A 26,558-nucleotide genomic window follows, 5' to 3' on the forward strand; every position below is an offset into this window, starting at 1 on the left:
CCAAAATAGGCCATTGAAATGAATGGAGCTGCTCAAAAACACAGTGAATTCGCAGGGAACAGGCATATTTGCACAGCACAGCAATGGGTCCCGCTGCATATTTTTTGCACGCATAAATACGAAGCGTATTTAAGCGCACAGAAATCCACAGTAATGGGTGAAATACAGGGGGAAATGGGATTTGCGGTCACATAAATGTCCTGCATATATACACGACTGAACCCGCATATGCTTGTGTGAAACAACCCTTATGCCCCATTTAGACGGGATGAGCTGTGGGGTAAATGATGACTGACAGCACGTCCCAGTGATGCTGCTGTAACACAGGAGCGAGTAACGCTGGCATTTCTGAAAGCACTGCTGGCATGGAAGCGGAGTGGGCAGGGGAGCGCCCCCCCCCCCCCCCCGCCCACCTCCATTCACTTTAAATAGACAGTCGCTCAGAGGTGACCGACTGCTGTGTACACTGAACAACTCTCGTCCAGTCGCTGCGTACATTTACATGGGAGCTTGGACACTTCTGATCCATAATCGTCCCGTGTAAATGGCCCTTTAGTCATGTTGACAAGACCTATTGAAAGGTCAAACGTTAACGATTAGGATATACCTTTCAATAGGTGGGCCTCTGGAGGTACTTTGCTATTTCCTATTTGATAAGTGCTCTTCCTAAGGAGAAACAATAGGGTTTCTATTTGTATAAAGCATGGGGGTAAGTACAGAAGTATTTCAGTATATTGTAGAAGTGATCACATGTTCATGTCCCATAGTGGGAATTAAAAAAAAAATGTAAAGAAAAAACATAAAATTAAGTTTAATAAAAATATTAAAAGTTCAAAAAACCCATAGGATTTATAATAAAAGTCTGAATAGTGAGGGTCTCACCACTGAGACCCTCGATGATTCTTAGAACAAGGATCCGGTGCCTCCTCTCTTCTTTATTGCCGTTGCACAGCACCCACCACAATGATGGGGAGATTGAAGTGGCAGTCCAGCATGCACGATGTTACTCCATTCATTTCAATAAGGCTGATGGAAACTTCGGAGTACAAGCGTTCACCTATCTCTGGCAGTCCCATTGAATCTGAGTGGTGCGGCACCGTAAATGTGTGACCGCCACTCCATTCAATCTCCAACTCACTGTGGGGGGTGGAGTGAGCCTGTAGTGAGGGGACACGTGACAACGGCCACTGTCGTCGTCCTAGGATCAGTGGGGGTCTCAGCGGTGAAACCCCCACTGAATAGACTTTTTTAATCGCCAATGGATAGGTGCTAAATGTTGATTTTGATACAACCCCTTTAAGTAATCACCTTTAATTGATCAGATGTATACAACCTTTACTTTAGCCACATGATGCCTTCATGCTGGTCGTATCCAGAGCTGTGCTCACCAAATACTGAATTACTAATCTCACACCTTTCTGACGCTCCCTGCTGGCTCAGTGCCTGTGAAGAACTTGTTGTGCCATATTGCATTATGGGAAATATACTTTTTTACATCAGGCACTGTAGAGTAGGGTGATCAAGAATAAAAAAAAAAAAGTTCTCCCAGAATGCAATGCGTAAAAATGAATGCAGTGGCTCCAAAGTCGCCAACAAATAAAATTGTCTTCTGTTCGACCTTTGGGGCCCTGTTGCATTAGGGGCCCATCAATTTGACAGAACCTCTGGTGCCCTCGTCTGCCATCCTGACACTGCATTGATGTGGCAGTCGCTGGGATCAGAGGAGTGTGAGCGCCACGTGTACTTTGCTATTATAACCCTTCCTGATGTGGTGGGAGGCGAATCATTACTGGGCTGCCAGTGGGTGGCGAGGCCTCTCTGTGATGCAGAGTACTGGTCTTCCTGCGCTCTGTGTGACATTGTACGCTGCAGTGCTTTGCCATTATGCCGTATATCGCTGCTGTCTGTGTCCCTGGTGCAGCGCCTTGTTTCCATGGCAACCAGAGGGAGGAGGGTCCATTCTAAATGCGGAGATCCTGCGTCACCTCTTCTACTCTCCTCCGTATTGTACTGAAGTGTTAAGCCCGGCTGCACCAGGAGGGGCCGAGCCGGCGGATGTGGAAGTAGTGCAGCAAGTAAGGCTCGTCACAAAGACAAACTCCTCCGCTCCATTGCAGCATGAATGAGCATGAAAGGGGCTGCACTGGTGGACGTGTACAGACTGCAGCAAGGGGTTTTACACCGTTAACTCTGTCTATGCTTAAGCAGTGAGCATAAGGAGAATCTGGTGCCAGTACACAGGTGACCTGTCTGTGCAGGTGGCATCCCCGCAGCTTTGCTCTGCATTTCTTTGCTGCTACTGATGCCCTTTCTTCGTAGAGATCTCACTGTAAGCAGCATTCACACAAATATATTATGGGTGCCTTTTTTTGCACGTGTATTACGGACGAGCATCCCAGTCTGACCTCAGGTCTGCTGACTCGAACACACGCATCGTAAATCCCAGCCTGACTGCGGGCCTACTGACTCAAGCACATGATCTCACAGATTCCTATGATTCTGTGAATTCGTGTTCAGTACACCCGCAGTCAGGCCGGGACTCTTGTCCTTTACACAGATACAAAAATGCACCTATAATACACTTAAGTGTATGGTTAAGTCAGCACAGTCAAAGGTGCTCATTTCTCTGCAGCACCACCTATTGGAAGGCAGCATTCCTACAAGTCAATGTTAGACTCTTTATACAAGCCTTGTAACAATGCATTCCTGCAAGTCAATGTTAGACTCTTTATACAAGCCTTGTAACAATGACTTGGAATTGAAAGCCAAGCCAAAATCCATACACAGACAGCTGTTTCGGGGTGTTTGCCCCTCATCAGAGGGTGATTCATGTTGCTCAGTCACTGATAACATGAACCCTCTGCTTATTCTTTATTCTGTTTTGCAGCAGCTGAGGTTATTATTGTTCCTTCTGTGACGACAAGATTTACATCATCAAACTCCTTGGTGATGCCTAAGGCTGGGTTCACATGGAGCCGATTTGCCGCAGAAATTCAGTGCGGAATTTCGCCGCGGCAAATCCACATGCGGCCGCTAATCCCAGGATTAGCCAGCCAAGTGGACGAGATTTCTAAGAAATCTCGTCCACACGGGACGGCAAATCCGCTGCGGCTAATCCGGCAGAAACCGCTGCTGCAGCGCAGCTTTGCAGAACGCAGCATGTCTATTTTTTTTTCCCTCTGCTCTCCTCTATGGGAGTGCCGGCCGCAGCGGATGAGCGAGCGGCCGGGCCGCGGTCTTCCCGGCGGAAATGTCGCGTTTTTTCGCTGCGGCCAAACCGCGACATTTACGTCGGGAATCTGCCATGTGTGAACCCAGCCTAATAGTGTTATAATTTATAGCTGGGGGGCTTTAAATGATGGTATACATCGCGCTGCCTTTATAACAATCTCTGTTCTTCTCTTCACAGCGTCATTATTAAAGCTGTGGTACCGGGAGCTGGAGGAGCCTCTGATTCCTCATGAATTCTACGAGCAGTGCATCACTCACTATGAGAACCCGGAGGCGGCCATTGCAGTTGTACATTCGCTCCCAAAACTAAACAAGATGGTGCTGTGCTACCTCATCCGCTTCCTACAGGTGACACCGCTTAGTCTACTTGCTGCTTTGTTAGGGCCATTGATTAGTTGACATTTTCATGTGGCGTCTAGGGGTCCTATTACACATGCGCTAGCAGCTGCCGCTTACGCACACAATTTAGCATTAATTGCTGTTCTGCACCTGCCCTTGCAAGTGTAGCCATCATAACGTAGCATGTATAATGGCACCCGAAGGATATATTCACAGGGTGTATTTTGGTATGGAATCTGCTCCAAGATCCACTTACAATGTGCTTTACATTAATTTAAATAAGAAATCTTTATTGCTGACTTTACGACACAGATTTTTGCACTGTGAATTTCAAATCCGCATCTCTGAAACAAAGAAGTGATCTGTCATTTCTTATCACAGATCTGCATTGGAAATTCCACACATTAGAAAGGGCCAAGTCTGCAGGCCGCTCTGTGGCATACATAGGGGCAGATTTACAGCAGAAATGCATGACTTAGCCACACAATTCTGCCGCAATTTTAAAGGAATGTGTGCAGAGAAATCCAGCACTGAGTCCGCCATGTGAACCTGTCCTTAGAACGGTGGAGGAACTAGCAAGATCTGCTAATTTACGGAGCTGCGCAAAAGAAACTTTTTTTTTTTTCTCGTCCATTGCATTGGAGGACAGAGTCTAGGACCATGGGTATAGCTACTGCCACTAGGAGGTGGACACTAATCAAAAAAAAGTGTTAGCTCCCCCTACAGGCACCAAACTAGCCAGTTTTAGCTTAGTATCCATAGGTGGCAGACCTCTTCCTTCACTGGTCTTCGCACTAGGGGGGGGACTTTAGGACTGGTACTAGACTCCCCCTGTTTAACCCACCGAGGAGGGTGAACAGACCAGATTTAACCTCTATTCACAGCCCGATCCTCAGAAGACACAGTCAACGTTAGTTTGACCCTGACCCGTCAGCCATAGTGACCTCCACATTGGAGCACTCCCTTCTTCTTCTTCAAAGGCAGGTGATCACGGGGGTGGTTACACTGCTGGAAATCGGGAGCTGGACTCTTTGGTTTCTAAGGTAAGTATTCTCTCCACTGGGGTAAGTCGCGGCGTACACTATGACTCAAGTTTTGGTGGATGCCGTCTCTAAGCGGAAACATCTTCTTTGAGGTGCCCGGACGCTCTGTTTGTGATTCCAAATGGCCCAGGATGTGGCTTAGCAGCTTCCAAATCCATTATCTCTCATTGCATTAGGTCCGCAGTGGTGGTGGCCTCTTGCACCAAAGGCAGGGAGCCTCCCCTCCGAGTTACTGCACACTCTACTCGGGTGGTATGCAGCAGCATCTCCGCTCTTCAAGCATGTAAGGCCGCTACGTGGGCTTCTCTGCACACCTTCTCCAAATTCTGTCAGGTTCACACTTTCACATCTGCTGACGCCTCGCTCGCCCGAAGAGTTTTGCAGTAAGCATTGACTGCGGCATCTGAGTGGTTACACAGCCATGATCAGAGCTAGCTGGACCCTGTGCAGGACTGTTAATAGCAACCTGTCAGTTAATTCTCGATGGACGTTGTTTAATTCCCGGTTTCCTCTGTTTTACAGGTATTTGTACAGCCGGCCAATGTGGCTGTCACAAAAATGGACGTCAGTAATCTGGCCATGGTTATGGCGCCAAACTGTCTGCGCTGCCAGTCAGATGATCCACGTATCATCTTCGAGAACACCAGGAAAGAAATGTCCTTCATCCGGGTCCTAATCCAGCACCTGGACACAAGTTTCATGGAGGCCGTTCTATAGCAGACTGTGACGCCTTTCCCCCAGGACACGTGAATACAGGAATATTGTGTGACTGTCACTGTCATCTCATTATTCCAGGAGAGGTCTCCGCTCCCACCGCATTCTCATCCTGTACAGAAAACATGGAGTGAATGATTCATCTGCTGTGGCAATAAGGACCCGACACTCCTCCACCTCGGACCAAAGTGCAGCATATAGCCCTGCAAGGCATGATGGGAGTGCAGGACACTGTGACTGCAGGGTTTAATGTGTACGTGTTCATGTGCCAGAGTTGTGAGGCATGCTGTTTGGTGACCGGCGCTGCAGCACCTATAACGTGGCTGCTCCTTAAGGAGGGATTCTATTTGCGTGCTTATGAAATAAGCAGTCGTTTCAACTTGAATTGTCCCATGTCATGCATAGATCAGTGCTGCCCTCCACATAGATCACTGGTGCTGCCCTCTAGTCATGGATGCTAGTGCGAACAGATCAGGATGCTGTCATCAAGTTGCAAGTGTGCGCAGATCAACAACGATGCTAGTATGAACAGATCAGGATGCCAAAGTTGCAGGTGTACACAGTTGAAAGATGCTGCCCTCTAGTGGTGGCTATAGAAAAGTATGCAGAAGCCAGTTATGCTGCCCTCTGGTGGTGGACGCTAGTATGAACAGATCAGTGATGCTATTCTCTAGTTGCAAGTGTGCACAGATCAAAGATCCTGCCTTCTAGTGGTGGCTAGAGAAAAGTATGCACAGGTCAGTGATGCTGCCCTCTGGTGGCAAATATAAAAAGGTAGGCTCGGGGGTCAGAAGAACAACTCTTCGTACATTGTGACACATTTGATGGATATATGTAAAGAAAGTGAAAAGATATTAAAAAAAATGTTGCAGTGGAAATGCTATTAATTATACATTGGTTATTACTCAATCAACCTCGTGGTCACACCTGCAGATGGGCAGAATCTGTTGCATAATCGGATTTTAATATCTATACATACTGTGAAGTAATAACGCACGCTTGGCCCGCATTACCCAGTTTGCAACATTTTTTGTCGTTGACAATATATGCATTTAATTCTGCCAGGATATATATAGTATGTCACCTCAGTGGGCATATGTACTATAGACGGGAGCACCTCCTATTCTTGTGTGTCTCGCCATTCTGTGTATTATTGATGATATATTAGGGGGTTTATGTAACGGGATCTGTGTGAGGCGCATGTGAACGTCTTAGTGTGGAGAAGGAAAGACGTCAAGTCTCCTGACTGCAGGGAGAGGAGAAGGGTTGTGACTCGAGGAAAAGCTTCCAGTGTCCAACGCTCCGATGAAGAGTCATTTAGAAAACCCCTAGGTGACAGGCATGGTTTACTGGAGCGACTCTAATAGGGGGAGAGGGGATCTCTGCTTCTGGCTTAGCTCATTATCTGAAGGATTATTATAGGCTGGGGGTGCCTGGCGCTGTCTCCGATGCAGAAATGTCCATTGAGCTGTATCTGTCCCAGACTGCAATGGCTGTGTGCCTGTAGCATGGGGACTGCGCTGCCGGAGATGCCCATTTACCTGCGCTGGAGATTCAGAATCTACAAGGTATAATGTAACGTGCTCAGATCCATTAGACCGGACATATGGAACTTGCAGCCTGTAGGGAGGGGTAGGAAGCAGCTACCACAAACAATATATATGCCCTGTATGTTTTAATACCCAGCAAAGGGATAGAGCCTGAGACTTGACATGGCAGAGTGGCAGTATCATCTAGACTCGGGCTATGCGGTAACATGTGACGTCACAGTTGTGAGACTGCAGCCACTTCTTGTTTCTGTTCCTCCACCTATGATAGTATGATTACATCACTTCTCAAGTTGCCAACTAGTCCTACACAAAACTTCAGAGATGTAGACCTTTGCATCAGTTTTTTTTGCATATAGTCTTGGGTATAAATGGCCTTCAGTTTTGTGTATACAGCTCCAATGCGGACTTGTGTCTCCAGGGTAACAGACGCTGTGTAGTCTGTTTCTGTAGCCCTGCTACTCCACGGCCCCTGCTCTTCTTGACAACCTACTGACAGTGGAATAGAAGGAAGTAGTACATGACTGCAGGATCAGACTACACAGGGTTTATTTGGAGTCTGTCACCATGGAAACACATTGCTCTTCAAAGGAGCTATAAACAAAAGAGGTAGAGGTTTCTAATCAAGATTATTTGCAAAATGGTTAAAGAAGTGGTTTTCTGTATATTAAGCTATATGAGCACTGAATATGCTGTGACTGCAATATACATGATTTCATCGCCTTCATGGGGGCTCATTTGCTTTGTGCAATTTAATAGTGTGGCCCCCAGGTCATTAAACACATCCTTGCACAAGGTGGTAGTGAGGGGCCTGCTGATCCATGTATTACTGGATCATACGTGAATCTCCTGTCACGTGTCAGCCGTTTCCACTGACTTGTAAATGCAGGCATCCTACAATACTATTGATGAAGAGTGTTACTATGTGGTTCCCCCCCGTTACACCCCAATACATTATTCAGCCCCCCCCCCCCCCCCATTCTCCATGAAATAGTGAAAATCCTCTATTACCAATAGTGTTAGTATGTGCTTCAGTCTCTAGATACTCATTGTCTGGACTGCAATTACTTGAATCTTTCATGATTGTCCAGCCTCTAGTTATTGACACCTACAGTGATAGTCCAATCATCCATCTTCTTTCACTGACCGCCATCTTGTCCAGCCTCTAGTTACTGATGCCTACATGATTTCTCACTAGTTGTTGACCCCCATAATTTCTAAGTTTGTAATTGACCACCCTAATTTATCTCTCTCTAATTATTGACCCCCCATGATTTTTCTATCTTTATTTATTGATCCCTATAATTGTCCAGTCTCTAGTTACTGACCACTGCCCATCATTGCACAGCTTCTAGTCACTGATCCCTATGACTGTCCAACATTTAGTTATTGACCCCCTAAATCCATCTTCTTGTCATTGACCACAAGGATTATTCAGCCTCTATTTACTGACCCTCCATGATTGTCCAGTTTCTAGTTACTGACCCTTCATGATTTTCCAGTCTCTACGGTAGTTACTGACCTTCCATGATTGTCCAGCCTCTAGTTACTGACCCCCCATGAATGTCCAGCCTCTAGGTACTGACCCTCCATGATTGTCCAACCTCTTGTTACTGACCCTCCATGATTGTCCAGCCTCTAGTTACTGACTGTCCACAATTGTCCAACCTCTAGTTACTGACCCTCCATGATTGCTCAGTCGCTGGTTATTGACCCCCATAATTGTCTTGCCTCTAGTTATTGATCTTCTATGAATGTCCAGCCTCTAGTTACTGACCCTCCATAATTGTCTAGCCTCTGGTTATTGACCTTCGATTCATTTCCAGCCTCTAGTTACTGACCCTCCGTGATTTTCCAGACTCTAGTTACTGACCGTCCATGATTGCCCAGCCTTTAGTTATTGGCCCTCAATTATTGCTCAGTCTCTGATTATAGAAAGCCATAATTCTCCAGCCTCTAGTTACTGACCCTCCATGATTGCTCAGTCGCTGGTTATTGACCCCCAATTGTCTAGCCTCTAGTTATTGACCTTCCATAATTGTCTAGCCTCTAGTTATTGACCTTCGATTCATGTCCAGCCTCTAGTTACTGACCATCCATGATTTTCCAGACTCTAGTTACTGACCGTCCATGATTGCCCAGCTTCTAGTAGCTGACCCTCGTCAATTGTCCAGTCTCTAGTTTCTGACCCTCCACGATTGTCCAGCCTCTAGTTATTGGCTCTCCATTATTGCTCAGTCTCTTGTTATTGAACCCCATAATTGTCCAGCCTCTAGTTACTGACCCTCCATGATTGTCCAGCCTCTAGTTACTGACCCTCCATGATTGTCCAGCCTCTAGTTACTGACCCTTCATGATTGTCCAGCCTCTAGTTACTGACCCTCCATGATTGTCCAGCCTCTAGTTACTGACCCTCCATGATTGTCCAGCCTCTAGTTACTGATTACCAATGATTTCCTGTTATTTGCTATGTAGTGTCAGACATGGCTCAGTGCTGGGGTCTGCTGCACTTCACCATGTCCCAGTTCTTATGGGGTCCTAGTGATCAGACATTGATCACCATCACACTTAGATTTACATATTTTTGCTTAAGGTCCCACATTAACATTAATTCTAATGGAGGATGGTGACCATGAATAAGAGCGGACTTCATCTTCTCACTTCTCCACTCTCGGTCCGGTTGAATTATGTTTGACAATCCAATGTAGCTGGCCCCACTATAAGCCCCGCCCCCTGGACGCTGCGGTCGCCTTTATGTATTATGTCTGTATATAGGAAGTTCTCACGGTATGTTCTATTTATCAGGATCTGATCTGTACATTGTCACGCACTACGTCTGTGTGTGTCACCGCTGCTGTGTTCTCCCCTCCTTGTGTCGCGGCTTATATTGCACACTGATGCAGACATCTCTCCGTTTCTTCCCATGATGCTCTGCTGGCCTTACTGAGAAGTGCTGGACTTGGATTATTGAGTAGCTCTAGAGTATGATCTGGCTGCAATTGTTGCTTTCCTCATGATGGCGGTTTTAATTGGGGGCTTGTGTGGCTAATTAGTGACATTTTCCAGAAGGGTTTTTCCCATGGACAATCACTTATTTTGTTACATGAATGACTTTTTGGGTTGCTTGTCCATTGTGGTTACAGAGGTATATATATGAGGTGAGGATCTTGGTCCGAGCATAGATAAACCACATTGTAGTTCCTACCCAGGACTGTGAATAACTTCCAACCTCCGAAGAATGGAGAGAGGGACCGCCCCCGCGGAGCGCGCATCATTCTTTTATGTTAAGCCACGCCTGTAATCCCTGTCTATACACACCAAGTAATAGTGCGATCCTTTGTGTAACACACAGAAATGTTGCCTCTAGTGCCTTGTTTGTGTGGCACACAGTAATGGTTCTCATATAATGATGATGTCCCACACAGTAAGAATGTCCCCTTAATACCCCCTGACCGTACTACTGCTCTCTTTTGTGCCCTAACACATTAAGGATGTTCCCATAGCTTCGCACAATACAGTAAGCATGCCCCTCAGTGCCTCCACATGCTTTCATAGTACCCTATTTACGTGGCAAACAGTGATCGTGCCCCAAGACGGTAGGGATGCCCCCTCACTGTAGTAATGCTCACTTTAGTGCCCTTCACAGTAAGAATACCCTCACAGTGCCACCCTATCAGTAAAGATGCCCCTTAGTGTCTCCCCACACAGTAACAACACCCCTTTAGTGCCCCCTACATATAGTAAAGATTCCCTCATAGAACTCCCCTCACAGTAAGCATGCCCCTCTCAGTGCCTCTACATACTTTCATAGTACCCTATTTGAGTGGCACACAGTAATAAAGTCCCCACACAGTGATCATAGTGCCCCTCAGACAGTAGGGATGCCCCGTCACTACACTAATTGTCTCTTTAGTGCCCCTACACAGTAAGGATACCCTCACAGCACCACCCTAACAGTAAAGATACACCCTAGGGTCTCCCCACACGGTAACAACACCCCTTTAGTGCCCCCTACATATAGTACCCCCTCATAGAACTCCCCTCACAGTAAGCATGCCCCTCTCAGTGCCTCTACATACTTTCATAGTACTCTATTTGAGTGGCACACAGTAATAAAGTCCCCACACAGTGATAATGCCCCCTTAGTGCCCCCCAGACAGTAGGGATGCCCCCTCACTTTACTAATTCTCTCTTTAGTGCCCCTACACAGTAAGGATACCCTCACAGTACCACCCTAACAGTAAAGATACCCCTTAGATTCTCCCCACACAGTAACACCACTTTAGTGCCCCCTACATATATAACACCCTCATAGAACTCCCCTCATAGAAAGAATGTCCCCTTAATGCCCCATCACACAGTAAATACGCCCCCTTCCCCACAGAGTAAGGATGCCCCCTTAATATCTCTATACACAGAAGTGGTGCCCCTGCTAATGCCCCATTATTGTACCCACCCCCGTATGATGTCCCTGTAGTGCTTCCCTATAAATAGTGAGGGGGGGGGGGGGCTTACTCCACCATTATATTCAATTGTATCTGCTACCTAGGGACGCAGATATAGATGCGCCAGGGCTGGAGGGACCACATCTGTAATCTGGGACTGTCCCGCTGGATCCGGGTTAGTTAGGAGGCGTCACTGGGGTGTAAGACAGAATGAGGCCATAAAGCTTCAGAGCTCAGTGGGAACTAAGAGCAGAATGACTGCAGCTCTGGGTGTGACTGGAGTATAGAAGGCATGACCTAAAAGATATGTAGCTGATGATGTGAGATTAAACCCGCCGCTCTGTGGTCCGTATATCTGGACAAGAAGCTGGTGTCGCGCTCAGCTGCTTCGTCGCACGGATGTGGCCGCCGCGGGGGATATACGTCGGGGTGTAAGGTGCTACTAGTCTGTCAGCGCTTGCTGCGGATTCTGCCATGTTCACCACAATCACAACGAGATAATATGCGTCAATTTAAAGGGCGTCATTACTGCCACCCACATAGCGACCCATAAGCCAGTGTCACTGCCATCACCGTTACTGTATGGAACGACTAATTATCCTGACTCCACCCCCTTCCAGCATCATTTCTGTATCCGCCACTATCTGCCTTGGTCCATCGAGAGAAAGAGAACCAACGCCATCATGTGACCGTACACCAAACAGATTGCTGAGTGAAAACTAAAACGCCTCCGACTGGAAGATTGCTTTTTTTTTCCATTTAGTTTGAAGTTGAATAACAATAAGCTGTAATATAAATGATACATTGTACATTGTTAGCGTGTACAGAAGCGCCGCCGTCCTGCATGAACATACGATGATATATAATAACCATACATGTCGCCCTTCTGACCCCTCATTGATACAATACCCCCCCACTGCTATAGGGGACTGGAATCCTGGGGTACGTGTGTATATTCCGAAGCCCCGCCATACATCAATCGCCGCACGGCCCCTCCCCCGCTCCCTCTGTACAACAACCACCACCAGCTTTACGGCTCAAAGATACACAGCGGAGATTGGACGATGTTTACATGAACTTTGTTTGTTTTGGTTGCTTCCCCCCTCCTTTCCCCCAGTAGAGCAACACGCCATTGTACATGACGCTGGCCATAGAGCTTTGCTTTGTAGCCTTGTTATATGTGTTGTTTTTTTTCCACTGTTTTTACAGAATCGATTTACTTTTTATTTTTTACAACTGTTTTATTTATTAAAAAAAAAAAAATTATGGAATAACTAAAAAAAAAAAAAAAAAAAAATTGGAATTTTACTGTGTCAGGACGAGAACAATCTGATGCGAGTCGTCCCGTTGTATCGATCCCTCCTTGATAAAGCGATGGTCTTAACATTCTTCTTCTTCTTCTTATTGAGTAGATGCAGATGTCACAGTGCGTCCCCCAGAATAAAAACGGATTTCAGCATCTAAAATGAGGATGGCGTCTTTTGTGTGATTCTGTATGAGAGCCCGGACCCACCACCAGGATGAGCCGTGCCCGCCAATGTGGTGGCATCTTATATCTGCATTTGGGAAAACTGGGTGATCAAAAGGTTGGTTGCTGTTACATGTCTCACGCGAGCCCCGGCCCCGCTTGCCCAGACTCTTGAATGCCTAGTCCTGCATTGATGGATGCCCTGGGCAGAACATACGTGGCTTGGTGCTCTGTGCAAAACTTTCTGTTCACCTCCCTCTGTATAATGTACTGATAGATCCCATTTTCCCCAAAATAAGACCTACCCCGAGTTTACGGCATCTTCAGGGAGGTTTGAAATATAAGCCCTTCTCTGGACATAAGCCCTAGCTGCATTAAATTAAAAAAAAGAATCCATTATCTAGCAGGCTCGCTCCAGGTCCCTCCCGCTGTTCTCCGGAGCTCTGACACGCTTCTTGCAGTCCTCGGCCGCTCACAGAAGATCACTTCCTGGTTACAAAATTCATAAACCCTGCCTCCAGGAAGTGATGGCTGTGATTGGTTCATTGAGTGCTGTGTTGATTGGCTGAGCAGCAGTCAAAGCTCCAGTCATAGCCATTGCATTGTGGAGGAGGGATATATGAATTGGCCAATCAATGCAGTAGCTCAGCGCGTCAGAGCTCCGGAAAGCAGCAGGAGGGACCTGGACTGAGCCTTCTAGGTAAGTTTAATACGACATCCCCTGAAAATAAGACCTAGTGAACCGCAATACAGTATTAGCCATAGCAAACAGTGTCTGAGTATAAGCACCATACAGTATAGTAGTAGTGTTCTAGAAGAGTATAATACACTGATCAGCCTCTGTATTAGAGTCCCAGCCCTCCCACGATTGGCGTTTCCTCATATGGAAATTCCCCCCGTGACCCCGGAGTGCAGCATAAAATCATGTGACACGTTTTCTGTGGATCAGTTTCAGTGTGAAACCACATTAGATGAAGAATCCAGCAATCTGAGTGATTCCAAGAAGGTCTAGATTAGCCGGGCCCAGGAGGTCACTTCCAACCGCAGGGGTTTTTCTCATGTAACGGTGTGGAGAGTATACAGAGAATGGCGCGATTGAGAAAAACATCTGGCGAAAGGGGATCCTGGGGGCGGAAACAACTACTCAGTGAGAGGGGTCAGAAGAGGATGTCAGGAATCGTTCTGACCACCGGGGGTGTAAAGTCAGAAGCAGCTGAATACAACGCTGGCGATCCAATTAACTTCTCCGAACGTACAACTCCTCATTCCATGGTCTATAACTACAGATGATTCCTTCCAGCGCCGTTGTGTTTGAAACAGAAAGGTGAGACCCCAGCGGGTAAAACAGCACAAAAATTGTATAACAGCAGCGGAAAAATATCTCCTGGTCAGATGGATCCAGATTTCTGTTGCCTCCTACCTGTCAGCTGCTAGGTAATTCTGCGGGGTTCTGCTGGTGCTCCCCGACTCCTCTGATACCTGCGGATGTATATTTTGACAGTAGGGTTTAGCTAAGCATTACGTTCCAGAATCCGCGGTTGGCAGTGTATGTGCTGTCTTTTCTGTCCGTCCAGTTTTACGTGCCGGAAAATCGCCCAACTGAACGAATTCATTGGAATCCAGCGCTTCAGATGGCCGCGGTTTCCAGCCACAATAAAATATTGCTGTGAATACGGCCTTCAGGGCCCGGCAGTAGTGGCCCCTGCTGGACACGTCTCCTGGCAGCAGAGGACTCGCCCTGAAACATTGCTGTGATCGAGTTATCTACCTGGCCCAGAATGGAACTAGTACCTTTAGCCCTCCTTCACACGATTTTGTAGTGTCACTACAATGCTACAAATCGCATGTATGTGAAGCCCATGGTTTCCTATTGGCTCCTTCACACATGAGATGTTTTGTAGCATGCGACATCCCGACACAAAAACCTCGCGGATCCGGCGATATACCCGCGACTCGTGAGGTTTTGTAGCCCATGTTTCCTATGGCGCCTTCCTCTCTGTTGCATCGCATCGCACAAAAGCGCGGTTTTCGTGCGATGTGATGCAACTTTGACAGTGGGAAATGCTACTGTCAAAGCTATAATCTAAGCCCTAACTACAGGGAAAAAAAACTACACATACATCACCTTTCCCGCGCTGTCAGCCCGGCCGCATGTTCTCCCCGGGTCCCGGCACTGATCACCTTTTCTTCTGGCCGGAGATTCAAAAATCCCCGCCTCCTGGAAGCGCTGGCTGTGATTGGCTGGCGCTTAGCCAATCACAGCAAGTGTTCGATGAATGGCAGTGATTGAACCAATCGCAGCCATTCATCGAGTACTGGCTGTGATTGGCTAAGCGTCAGCCAATCACAGCCAGCGCTTCCAGCAGCCGGGGATTTTTCAATTCCTGGCCAGAAGATTAAGAAAGTGATCAGCGCTGGGACCCGGGGAGAAGCTGCAGCAGCACCCCGGACAGCACGGGAGAGGTGATGTATACCTTTTTTTTTTCTCTTCAGTTACAGCTTATTTTCGGGGAAGGGCCTATATTTCAAGCCACCTCACCCTGAAAATCCTCGCATCTGATGCTAAAAAAAATCGCAGTATTGCTGCGAGAAGACGCAGCGATATCGCTTTGATTTTCTCGCGACAATGCCATGTTGCTCGTGTGAAGGAGACCTAAGAGCTCCTTCACATGGGTGTATTTACACACAGAACTACGCTCGCACAAACCGCATACAAAAGAACACATAGACTTCAATGGGTTCGCTCACATTACTGGTTTTTGTGCACACATTTCTGTCAGGCAAAAACAAATACATGACCTGCTCTATTATTTGTGCACATTTGTCCCTATAGGCGTCTATGAGGGTGCGCAAATATGCACAAACCTGCGTGGATCTGACCTAATTGCGCCCCCACCTGTCAGGATGCTATAAACGTTGCAGCTAATTGAAGGGAAGGCTCAGTAGATATCTTGGAGAATGTTCAGGATCATCTTATTTTCGAAGCTCCAGCGAGTAGAGATGCTCATCGGTGTAGTTGCGCCAAGTCGGCACTCTGGGACACCAGAGGATGAACCCTGATCCTCCGACTCCACCTTCTAGGAACCTCCTCCGCCATCTTATGTGACTGCCTAAATCTGTGCGACAGCAACCAAGGCAAAAGTACACCCTCGTCAGCAGAAGACGTCTCCAACCTCAGCTGCTCATTTACGAGCCCAGACACTACCAGAAGGTTCCACAGGATGGCATCACGCTGCCCGTGTGGAATATTTATCCGTGATTACAGGGGGTTAATGATGACAGCATGACGTCCTGCTAGCGCGTTCATATGTGCAGCTATTGTGAACAGAAAAGAAAGAAATACGCCGTACGCAAAAAAGTGATTGTTCTCAGTAAGAGAAACCAAGAAATCCTGTTGATATGATACCTTTTAATGGATAACAAAAATACACGTTGACACAGCGAACTTTCCAACCTCTCAGGGTCCTTCCTCAGGTTTAATAGAACAAATCTAAAGATGTATGTATATGAAAACATATATACATGATCACATGGGAGGGCACCAACATGGTGTGCTTAATTTACAATTAGAGAAATACCAGAGCCGGGGTAAGAGGGCACAGAGGGTTTGTGATTAATAGCACTGGGTACATAGGATGGATGGATGTAACATTGTCTTCATTCAGCCTTACATACAATGTCCATCTAGTTCAGCCTGTTTATCTTCCTATGTTGTTGATCCCGAGGAAGGCAAAAAAACCCCCAAGAGGCAGCAGCCAATTAGCCCTTTTGGGGGGGAAAATTCCTTCCCGACTCCCTAATGGCAATCAGACTGTTCCCTGGATCAACCCCTATTAGCTCCTACCTGCCTATATACCCGGATTAACAAATAACCTAAGATTTATATCCTGTAATATCCTTCCACTCCAGAAAGACATCAAGTCCCCTTTTAAACTCCTCTAAGGATTTTGCCATCACCACATCCTCAGGCAGAGAGTTCCACAGTCTCACTGCTCTTACAGTAAAGAACCCTTTTCTATGTTGGTGATGAAACCTGCTTTCTTCTAGACGTAGCAGATGTCCTCTTGTTACCGTCGCAGTCCTGGGTGTAAACAGATCCTGGGAGAGATCCTTGTATTGTCCCCTCATGTATTTATACATAGTTATTTGGTCGCCCCTTAGCCGTCTTTTTTCCTGGGTAAATAATCCCAATTTGGATGCCTCTCTGGGTATTCCAGTCCCGTCATTCCATGTATTAGTTTAGTTGCCCTTCTTTGAATCCCCTCCAATACTGTAACATCTTTCCTGAGCACCGGTGACCAGAACTGTGCGCAGTATTCCATGTAAGGCCTGACAAGTGCCTTATATAGTGGGAGGATAATGTTCTCGTCCCTATACCTCTTTTATTGCACCCCAAGACTTTATTAGCTTCTGCAGCAGCTGATTGGCATTGGTTACTCCAGTTTAATCTACAATCCACTAGTACCCCCAGGTCTTTCTCCATATCACTTTTCCCTAGCAGTACCCCATTTATTGCCAGGGAGGGATGAGCATAACAGTAAATAATGAGTCCAGTGACAAGTTTATAGCCTCTAAATTGATTATTAGAGAGTCACCAGCAGGTCAACGTGTTACTTGTGCTCTGGGTTTCCCCCTTTTTTATAATCTCCACTTACGTAATTAAAAATAAAAACCCTGCGAGATTCATTCCCTTTCCAATATCAAAGGTGTACAAGTACATTGTGCAGAAGGAGGCGTATTGGGGCTTACGCTCGTCTGCTAGAGCTCTAGAGTGGTTTTCCAGGGCTACACTATTGATGACCTATCCTAGGCTCGCAGTAGTTGATTGACAAGGATCCTGAACGGTTGACCCTACCAATCAGCTGGGTAAGCCCGCCCAAGCTTCAGGCCCCATGTCCATAGCAGTTTTTCACCACATATTACGAGGGTGTTGCACAGCCGCGTGATATGCTGTGAATGGAGTCAATGGGTTTTTGTTAATATGTGAAGTACAGGAGGGGAGGGGGGACCGCTACATGCTCTATTTTACCTCATATTACATGATCTTGCGGTCCAAGCGGAGGATGCAGAAGACAAGCCGATGCTTAGCTTGTCTAGAAGGCGCCTCGGGCTCCAGTCACACATCACTGTATTATCTCAAGTCATTGCAGAAAAGTCTATATACTCTCATGTCGCCTACGGGGAGGGAGTTCTGCTCCTGCTGGAGGCGGTTGGAGTGGGGGTGGGGTTGATATAAGTTCTGTGGAGTTCTGCAGCAAGTTTTACAGAAATGCGGATGGGATTTCCAAAAACTTGATCCCACACAACAGAGAGAAGCAGGCTGTAAGTTTTCTATATTGCCCCATGCTCATTCCGGGCCGTACTTACAGAGCAGGCTGCCCTAGAGACTAAGCCCGAATACACCCCTATTAACCCCTTCATGACAAGACTTACCATTGCATCCTGTGCATTCAGGGTTTATATGGCGGGTGATTGAGAGAGACTCCATAAAATGTGGTTATAGGCCGTTTCTCACAGCTGGCACTGACCAGCAACAGAGGCAATCACAATTAACCCCAATTATGGCTGTTAACTCTGTAAACTCCCCATTCGGTTTCATGGAACACGTAGGCTTCTCTGCGCCGGGTGGATGTCGTATGGAAGGGACTTTGTTACCAAGACAGAATCCTTAAGATAGGTAAAGTATTAAAAACAAGCCAGCACCCCTCCCCCCTGGCAGAGCAGCAGGACAGGACATGGTTTAAATATTCTTTTATTATAAACATATAGGTTTCTGTCAGTTCTATGGCGATATTTCTTCAACTATCCCGATTTTAAAGAAAAATTAGAAAAAAAAAAGTATGGCAGTTTTCACTTGATCACTTGGAGGCCAGAAGTCTGAAACATTCTGTTTCCTGCAGTTTATGTTAGCTTTGCTGTGTAGACTGGGACACAGGCTGTACTTGCTGCTATGGTTATATATATGCACACTGATAAAATGAAGACTATCCCATAGAGGCCTCAGCCCAGGGCAAAAAACTAAATTTATAGTTATGGGGTGATCCAGGCAGCGTCCCCCAGGGTAAGAGCGGAAACACTGCTCCGACCCACGTAGCGGGCAGCACTCATAATTGCAAGTGCAGCTCCCATTGATTTGAATGAGAGCTGTGCTTGCAATTACAAGGACCGGGCTCTCTTCTGCTGGGAGCCCAGCAGCCACTGCCTGGATAACTCCTTTAATTTCCTCCGCTCTATCCAAGCTGGGTCCCCCCAATGACACAAACGAGAAAGCCCTGTTACACGGGTTTGTCGGGCACTTCACGATCGCTCACTGAATGAAGGTGGGCAGACCGCAACATTCCCCGACTCGCCCGCCTCCAGCCACAGTAAACAGGCAGTCCTTCATCAAGGATACGGCCCGTTTACACAGATCGATCCATAGTTTCATTTGCACGCCTGCAGAAACCGTATGATGAGTGAATTATCGTTCGAGTTCAGTCGCTGCCGGCCCGTGCACAGCCAGATCGTCGGTCAGATTCTGATAATCCAATGAGAATCTGAGCAACGATCGGGACGAAGGAAATGCAAAGTGAGGAAGTGTCAGCGATAAGGATTTCTGTGCCTGTGGGCAGCAGGTGCCGTCCGTCCTCCTATGGGGCTGGATTGGTCCAATATTGCAGACATCGCTTGTACTTCCTTCTTACTTCCAGCAGCTTCTGCTACATTTCAGCACTGGAAAGGCTCAGCAGCATTTAAGGTCATTGTAGATGGCGACCGTCCCACCGCAGCGTCGACAGGAGGCCGTGCAGTCGCTCAGTCACTGCGACCTGTATACAAGAGAAGAGGTATGGATACATCAACACGCCACATAAATACCCACCATAAAACTGCGCCAGTCTTGTCCGCAACACCTACAAGTGATGGCGCAGCCACAATAATACCGTACACGAAGGAATCTTGATGTACTATTACAAAGAGCAGGGAGCGGGTACAGAGGGCAGATCAGTAGGAGACGTGCACTGCCGATAAAAGGTGCTAAAACATCTTGCCCTCTGCAGTGGTAGCTCAAGTTTTATACTAGTTGCACTAGTAATTTTATATTCCTTACCTCCTCCTCCCCCCCACCCCCCGGACTTACCCGATACGGCTGGGGGTCGTCCAGCTGTCGCTGTTGGGGACTGAGGCTGGTGAGGGATCTCTGGGCATAAGATCTGATTTCATCGATTGTTGGAAGAGGCTGCACGACCTGAAATCACAAAACATGGCTGACTGCAAAAAACGTTGTGAGGTGGTGTGCCAGGAATAAGGACTGTGAAGTGCTGGTATATGAAAACCCTTGCTGATGAGTGAGGGTCCGACTGCAGGGACCCCCCTTGTAATCATGAAGGGGCCGAAGCTGCCCGCCTCTAGGCTCTGTGCAGAGAGAGGCATCCGTTGTCTGACTAGTTTGCATTGTGAAACGTCTGGATTCCACACCCTGAATGGCTGCTCTGGGCGTTTAATCCACTTTTGATCCAGCTTTGATACATCTAATTGCACAATACTGGAATTCTGCTGCGCCCATACCTGACCCCGCCACGCCCATCATACCTGACCCCGCCACGCCCATCATACCTGACCCTGCCACGCCCATCATACCTGACCCTGCTGGAAGTAGGTGCGATGGAGGCATTCTGCTCTCATTGGAATCACACACTCGTTATCAGTGCTTCTGCCCACTTCATAAACTTTAACTTCCTTCCCCAGCTCCGGCGGGGGCTCCTCCTCCAGCGTCATGAGGTCCAGGAGCAGCTGGTCTGGAGCCAAAGACAGAACGAGGTTACGGGTAAATAACGGTGCAGCGAACAGAAGACACAATCCACAACATATCCATTTAATACATGCATATAGGTGGAAGGAGTTAAAGGGAACCTGCAGGGAATGCTGGGAGATGTCAGCTCTGCAGCAGTAGTCAGTGCTCACCGGAGCGGTCGTACAGTCTGTACACGGCTTTGCTCCCCGGTATTGTAGTCTTCTCTTGGTCTTCGCTGATTTTCATACGTGGTTGGTCATTCACCTGCACCAACTGTAAGGACAAGAATCTGCAGATGTTACATGGCACAGCAGTCACATAACAGCCATTAGGGGGCACTCTTCCATGTGACCGGCCCTTAGACTAAACTCCAATTAAAAAGGTGTTTTAAGCCGACAAGAGAAAAATAAATAAAAACTATACATTTGTGAGAACTCATCCATTGGGTGAAACCCCCACGGTGCCCTGTAAATAAGACCATCATTAGTTTTTGACCCAAAAGAGCTCCAATGCGCTTCTTGCAGTCCTTGGCCGCCCACAGAAGATCACTTCCTGGTTACGGGAATTATAAATCCCACCTCCAGGAAGCGATGGCTGTGATTGGTTCATCGAGCGCTGCATTGGTTGGTGAGCAGCACTCGAGAACCAATCAGAGCCATCGCTTCTTGGAGGTGAGATTTATAATTCCCGTAAGCAGGAAGTGATCTGCGGGCGGCAGAAGCACATCGGAACTCCGGAGAGCAGCGGGAGGGACCTGGACAGAGTCTGCTAGGTAAAGTCGTCATTTTTTTATGCAACTAGGGCTTGTATTTCAAGCCTGCTTGGGCGAAAAAAAATAAAAAATCAGGGTAGCTCTCATTCTCGGGGAAACAGGGTAATACACACTGCTCAGAGTCCTCCATGAAACGTAAACCAATTCCACCAAATACAGGAATATTCAGCCTCTGCATGACTACAATGGGGAGAGGGGAATAAGTGGTTACCACACACACCCCCATTCCTCCCTACAGACCCCCTCTATCCTCTCTCTTCCTCCTACAGACTACTGTTTTCCCTCAACCTTCTTCTGCAGTCTCCTCCTCCCCCCACCACCCTCCCCCTCGCTCCCCAACCTCTCCCCCACGCTCCCCGACCCCTCGCCCGCAGGTGACCACCCCCCCCCCCCCGGCGCCTCCGGCCCCGCAGGCGACCCTCGCCTCACCCCGGCCACCCCTCGCCGCCCCCCCCGACCCCTCGGCCGCAGGCGGCCCCCCTCGGCGCTCCCCGACCCCTCCCCCGCAGGCGACCCCCCTCGGCGCTCCCCGGCCCCTCCCCCGCAGGCAACCCCTCGGCGCTCCCCAATCCCTCCCCCGCAGGCAACCCCTCGGCGCTCCCCAATCCCTCCCCTATAGCCTTTTCTGTCCTGGAAATTTGCAGAAATTGGTAGATTTGGCCAACGTTTATCTTCTCCAGGCTGAGTAGGAAGGCACGAGGATATAAACAGGATATAAAAGAACGCCCCCTTTAAAGGGGAAAATACATTTTTTAATTCCTCGGATCCATTATAAACAATGCTCTCACCTTGTAGACGCAGCCCAGAGACGGCTGCAGGGTGCAGGTGACCAAGTGGGTGCCAACGCCAATCACATTAATCTCATTCTCCTGTTAGTACAAGAACAGAAAAAATTATTCACTTTCCAAACTGACTGATCTGCAGGACAGGGGATGATTGTGTGATTGCTGGGGGTCTGACTTGTGTGGCCCACCCCTGACACCAGAGCACCAAATACCTCATGTGATTGGGGTGTGAACACTGCTCTTACTTCTATGGGATAGGAGACTGCTGAGCATCTCGAACGCCGCCTGTCCCATAGAAGTGACTGATGCATCCTTCAGCATAAACCTTGGGCATTCGGATACGCCACTCTAAAATCACTGGGGGTCCCAGCAATCAGACATTTATTCACTACTCTGTGGGCATGGCATAAAGGTCTTTAATAGAGATGAGCGAACGTGTTCTTAACGAACACTTACGCACCCGGACACCGGCTTTACCGAGGACTTCAGTGTCCGCGCGTAAAGATTCGGGGGGCGCCGGGGGGCGGGGAGAGGCGCGGCGGCGCGGGCGGCAACAGCGGGGAACAGGGGGGGAGCCCTCTCTCTCTCCCTCTCCCCCCCACACCCCCCCGCACTGCCACGGCGACCCCCGAACTTTTTTCGCCCGAGCACGGAATTGCTCGCAAAGTTCGGTGTTCGGGCGAAAAGGGGCGGAGCCGAACACGTTCGCTCATCTCTAGTCTTTAATGGTAAAACCTCTAAATTAATAAACAGCATGTATACTAGTACTTGGATAAGAATGGAGTAATCAACCAGAGCCAGCATGGGTTTGTAACAAACAAGTCATGCCAGACTAATCTAATTTCCTTCCATGACAGAATCACCGACTGGGTTGATCAGGGAAATGCGGTGGATATAGTATATCTTGACTTTAGTAAAGCATTGACAAAGTATCTCATACAATACTCATTGAAAAAAAGACCAAATATGGGATTGACAAGGCAACTGTTAGGTGGATTCACAACTGCTGAGTGATCGTACTCAGAGTGGTCATAAATGGCTGCACATCCAAGTGGAAGAATGTATCAAGTGGGGCACCACAAGGCTCTGTCCTAGGCCCAGTGTTGGTCAACATTTTCATAAATGATTTGGAAAAGGGAATTGATGGGAAACTGATCAAATTTGCAGACAACACAAAGCTGGGAGGGATAGCTAACATTAGGGAAGAGAGGGAGAGTATTCAAAAAGATCTAGGAAAGCTTCAACAATGGGCGGCGACTAACAGAATGGTATTTAATAGAGAGAAATGCAAAGTCCTACATCTGGACAAGAAAAATGAAGAAAGCACATACAGAATGGGAGGAATTGGGCTAAGCAGCAGCACATGTGAAAAAGACTTGGGTATACTAATAGATCATAGACTGAACACGAGTCAACAATGTGATGCAGCAGCCAAAAAGGCAAACACAATTCTGGGATGTATTAAGAGAAGCATAGAGTCTAGATCACGTGAGGTCATTATCCCCCTCTAATCTTCCTTTGTCAGACCTCATCTGGAATACTGTGTCCAGTTCTGGGTACCCCACTTTAAAAAAAAGACAGACAAACTGGACCAAGTTCAGAGAAGAGTTACCAAGATGGTGAGCGGTCTGCAAATCATGTCCTATGAGGAACGGTTAAAGGATCTGGGAATGTTTCGCTTGTAGAAGAGAAGGCCGAGAGGAGACTTATTAGCGGTCTACAAATATCTGAAGGGCTGTCACAGTGCAGAGGGATCAGCCCTATGCTCATCTGCACAAGGAAAGACTAGAAGCAATGGGACGAAACTGAAAGGGAGGAGACACAGATTAGATATTAGACAATCAGGGGGATCAATGAGTGGAACAGGTTACCACAGGAGGTGGGGAGTTCTCCTTCCATGGAAGGGTGCAAACAAAGGCTGGACAATATGTGTCTGGGATGATTTAGTGATCCTGCACTGAGCGGGGGGGTTGGACCCAATGACCCCGGAGGCCCCTTTCAACTCTACCATTATAGGATTCTATGACTAGATATGGGCAAATCAGTGTGACCTGCAGGGGGTGCAGTGTAGTTGTGAGCTCACCGCTTGGCTCAGGAGCTTCAGACTCTTCTCACTAATGTTGTTACTGACGGCAATAGACAACGTCGCGAAACACGGAGCCTCGAACCTAAGGAGATGGAGCGGGGAGAAATGTAAATATCAGGAAAACCATTTATCTACCACCAGGGGGAGGCAGAGAGTGGGAGGGCAGGTGTGAAGGAGTGGGACCTGATATAGAGTATGGAATGATCCAAATGGTACACTGAGATGCCGCATGACTGCCCACGGCGTCGCCACAACGCGGACACGCACCTTTCAGCGCATAGCTGGAAAACCTTCCGGATCTCCACTGACTGCTTGGCTAGGTCTCCACTGTCCAGCCGCACCCCAACGGCTTTGTACCCCAACTCCTGCAATGCCAGGGCGACCGCACAGAAATTGGGGACCCCACTCCTACCAACAAAAAAAAAAAAGCCAAATGAAGGCAGACAGGCGTTAAGGCGAATATTTCCAGCAGGACGGACAGAACATTAATGGCGCCGCCGGTCACTTCTTACATCATCACGCTGTAGGTGTCCACCACTACTAGGAAGTTCTGGGGGAAGGCGATGGCGTAGGACACGAACGCCGCCAGCTCCCCGGGATTTGTGCTCTGCGAAGTAATCTGCAGCAGATGGCAAACTTTCCGCAGCCACGACTGCGAGACCGACACGAAATCCACGTGCCCATTCCGACCCCCGGCCGGCTGCAAAGCCTGATGGGAACAAATAATCAGCATATCTGTGGCTAGAAGTCAATCAGTGCGCTGGGCTCCGGCGCAGGGGGAGGGGCTTCCTACATCCTTACCTGGTCCAGGACTTCATCTGTAGAAGTAAAGGATGCCACGTAGGAGTGAGCCACGGTGCCAGCCACCGGATGCCGAACCGCCTCCCCGCCAGCACGTTACTGGTGCAGTCAAAGCCTGGAGAGCGAAGGAGGACGGAAAAATCAGCGATTTTGTTGGAACTGCGTTTGGGCGCCATATTCCAACACCAGATTACACGCAGTGTCGCTGCACTCACCCCCTATGTAAGAATATCTGGAGGCGGACAGCCCCCGTCAGGTCCTTGCGCCCTCCTCAGACCCATTTCTAGCAACTTTTTCTTCGGACCAACCGCGAGGCGGAAACGAGCGGCGTTCGTGGCCACCAGGCTGAAAGAGGAAATAGAATGTGAATTTCGTCACCATATCACGAGATACCACTTTGAATATTGGAAAGATTAAGGCTAATTCCTCGCCATTTTCAAGTCCCCCGCTTGCTGTCAGTGACTAGAAACATCCTCCTCTGACTCTTGTGCTCTACTGCTATTCAGATCAACTCTGCTCTCTTGCTGTGTCAGTCTTTACTGCAGTTCTATCATTCTATTCAACAACAGGAATCTCATTGTAAACAGAGTGAGCGGCCGCAGAGGAGCCGCCTGCGGTGTAACTGCAACGATACGGACGCCCCACATGTCTGGCACAGATGTGGGGTGCGATGCCCATCACCTACCTGCCATAATTCACCAAGCAGAGCAGAGTGGTCTCCAGAAGCTGCACCACCAAGAGGGGCCCCCGCACCTTCATTAGCGGCTCCTGCGTGAGATCATACATGTGAGACACGGCACATCCTAGCAGATAACCCCCCAGTACTAGGAGAGATTATGGAAAGCGTAACGCAATATGGCGCAAAGGCGCTCCTCAGAGACATGCTGATTGGTTGGAGGAACTTCCAGACGACCTTCCCATGGATCCACATGTGGAATTTGTCCGTCAATTAACAAACATTTGCATACGGAATATCGATGCGGAAAATCTCGTTTCTGTGTGTTTTTGCGCATCAACAGACTTCTTAAGTTTCTGCTTCGAACGTCTGCATATGGATCCGCACAACAAAGGGGCATAAAAGAGACTACAAGAACTAGAAGTGTAGTGGGTGCCCGGCGCCCCCTGCTGCCCTGTGCCAGCGGAGGTCGGGGATGGGCACGTTCTATCATCTAGCGCCAGACCAGCGATGAAGCACCTGTTTCTGTGCCGCTTCAGCAGATCTGACAGATTACAGGAGATTTCATCTCGCCCACAATTCAGGGCAAATCAAGAAGTAGCGGCACGGAGGCGGCGCCCACCACTAGGACAGAGACAGCACCCAGTCCCAGGAGTGAAGACCTGGATGGGGGAACTACAGAGCTCAGCATGTGGGTGGAGCTTTATTATACGGACACTGATACAGCAGGGGGCGACATCATACCTACTCTGGGAAACACGACGGATCCCTCCGGGCAGGACGTCAGCGTCACCTCCGAGGCGTCCACCGTCACCAGGTACTCAAAGAACCCGCTGTCAACGGAGGGCGGCAGGACGGACGCCAAGTACGGATATCTACA

At 48.2% G+C, this 26,558-nt stretch overlaps 2 protein-coding genes across 2 annotated transcripts in view; one reads left to right on the plus strand and one right to left on the minus strand.

Annotated features, from left to right (window-relative positions):
• Positions 1-7,819, plus strand: part of ARHGAP39 (Rho GTPase activating protein 39) — a 164,420-nt gene extending 156,601 nt beyond the window's left edge. The window contains exons 9-10 of the mRNA XM_066578706.1: positions 3,410-3,579; positions 5,136-7,819. Of these exons, the coding sequence (XP_066434803.1) occupies positions 3,410-3,579; positions 5,136-5,330 (365 nt within the window). The 3' untranslated portion in view covers positions 5,331-7,819. The remainder of the gene's footprint in view (positions 1-3,409; positions 3,580-5,135) is intronic.
• Positions 7,820-16,236: 8,417 nt separating this feature from the next.
• The window catches only part of NAPRT (nicotinate phosphoribosyltransferase), a 13,194-nt gene continuing 2,872 nt past the window's right edge, over positions 16,237-26,558 (minus strand). Inside the window, 14 exon segments of the mRNA XM_066578707.1 lie at positions 16,237-19,593; positions 19,905-20,012; positions 20,405-20,562; positions 20,729-20,831; positions 22,119-22,199; positions 24,199-24,283; positions 24,469-24,609; positions 24,714-24,910; positions 25,003-25,073; positions 25,076-25,117; positions 25,218-25,247; positions 25,250-25,347; positions 25,688-25,770; positions 26,427-26,554. Coding sequence (XP_066434804.1) covers positions 19,525-19,593; positions 19,905-20,012; positions 20,405-20,562; positions 20,729-20,831; positions 22,119-22,199; positions 24,199-24,283; positions 24,469-24,609; positions 24,714-24,910; positions 25,003-25,073; positions 25,076-25,117; positions 25,218-25,247; positions 25,250-25,347; positions 25,688-25,770; positions 26,427-26,554 — 1,394 coding nt within the window. The 3' untranslated portion in view covers positions 16,237-19,524.

The sequence above is a fragment of the Eleutherodactylus coqui genome, chromosome 9, assembly GCF_035609145.1.
Source record: "Eleutherodactylus coqui strain aEleCoq1 chromosome 9, aEleCoq1.hap1, whole genome shotgun sequence".
NCBI classification, from domain to species: Eukaryota; Metazoa; Chordata; class Amphibia; order Anura; family Eleutherodactylidae; genus Eleutherodactylus; species Eleutherodactylus coqui.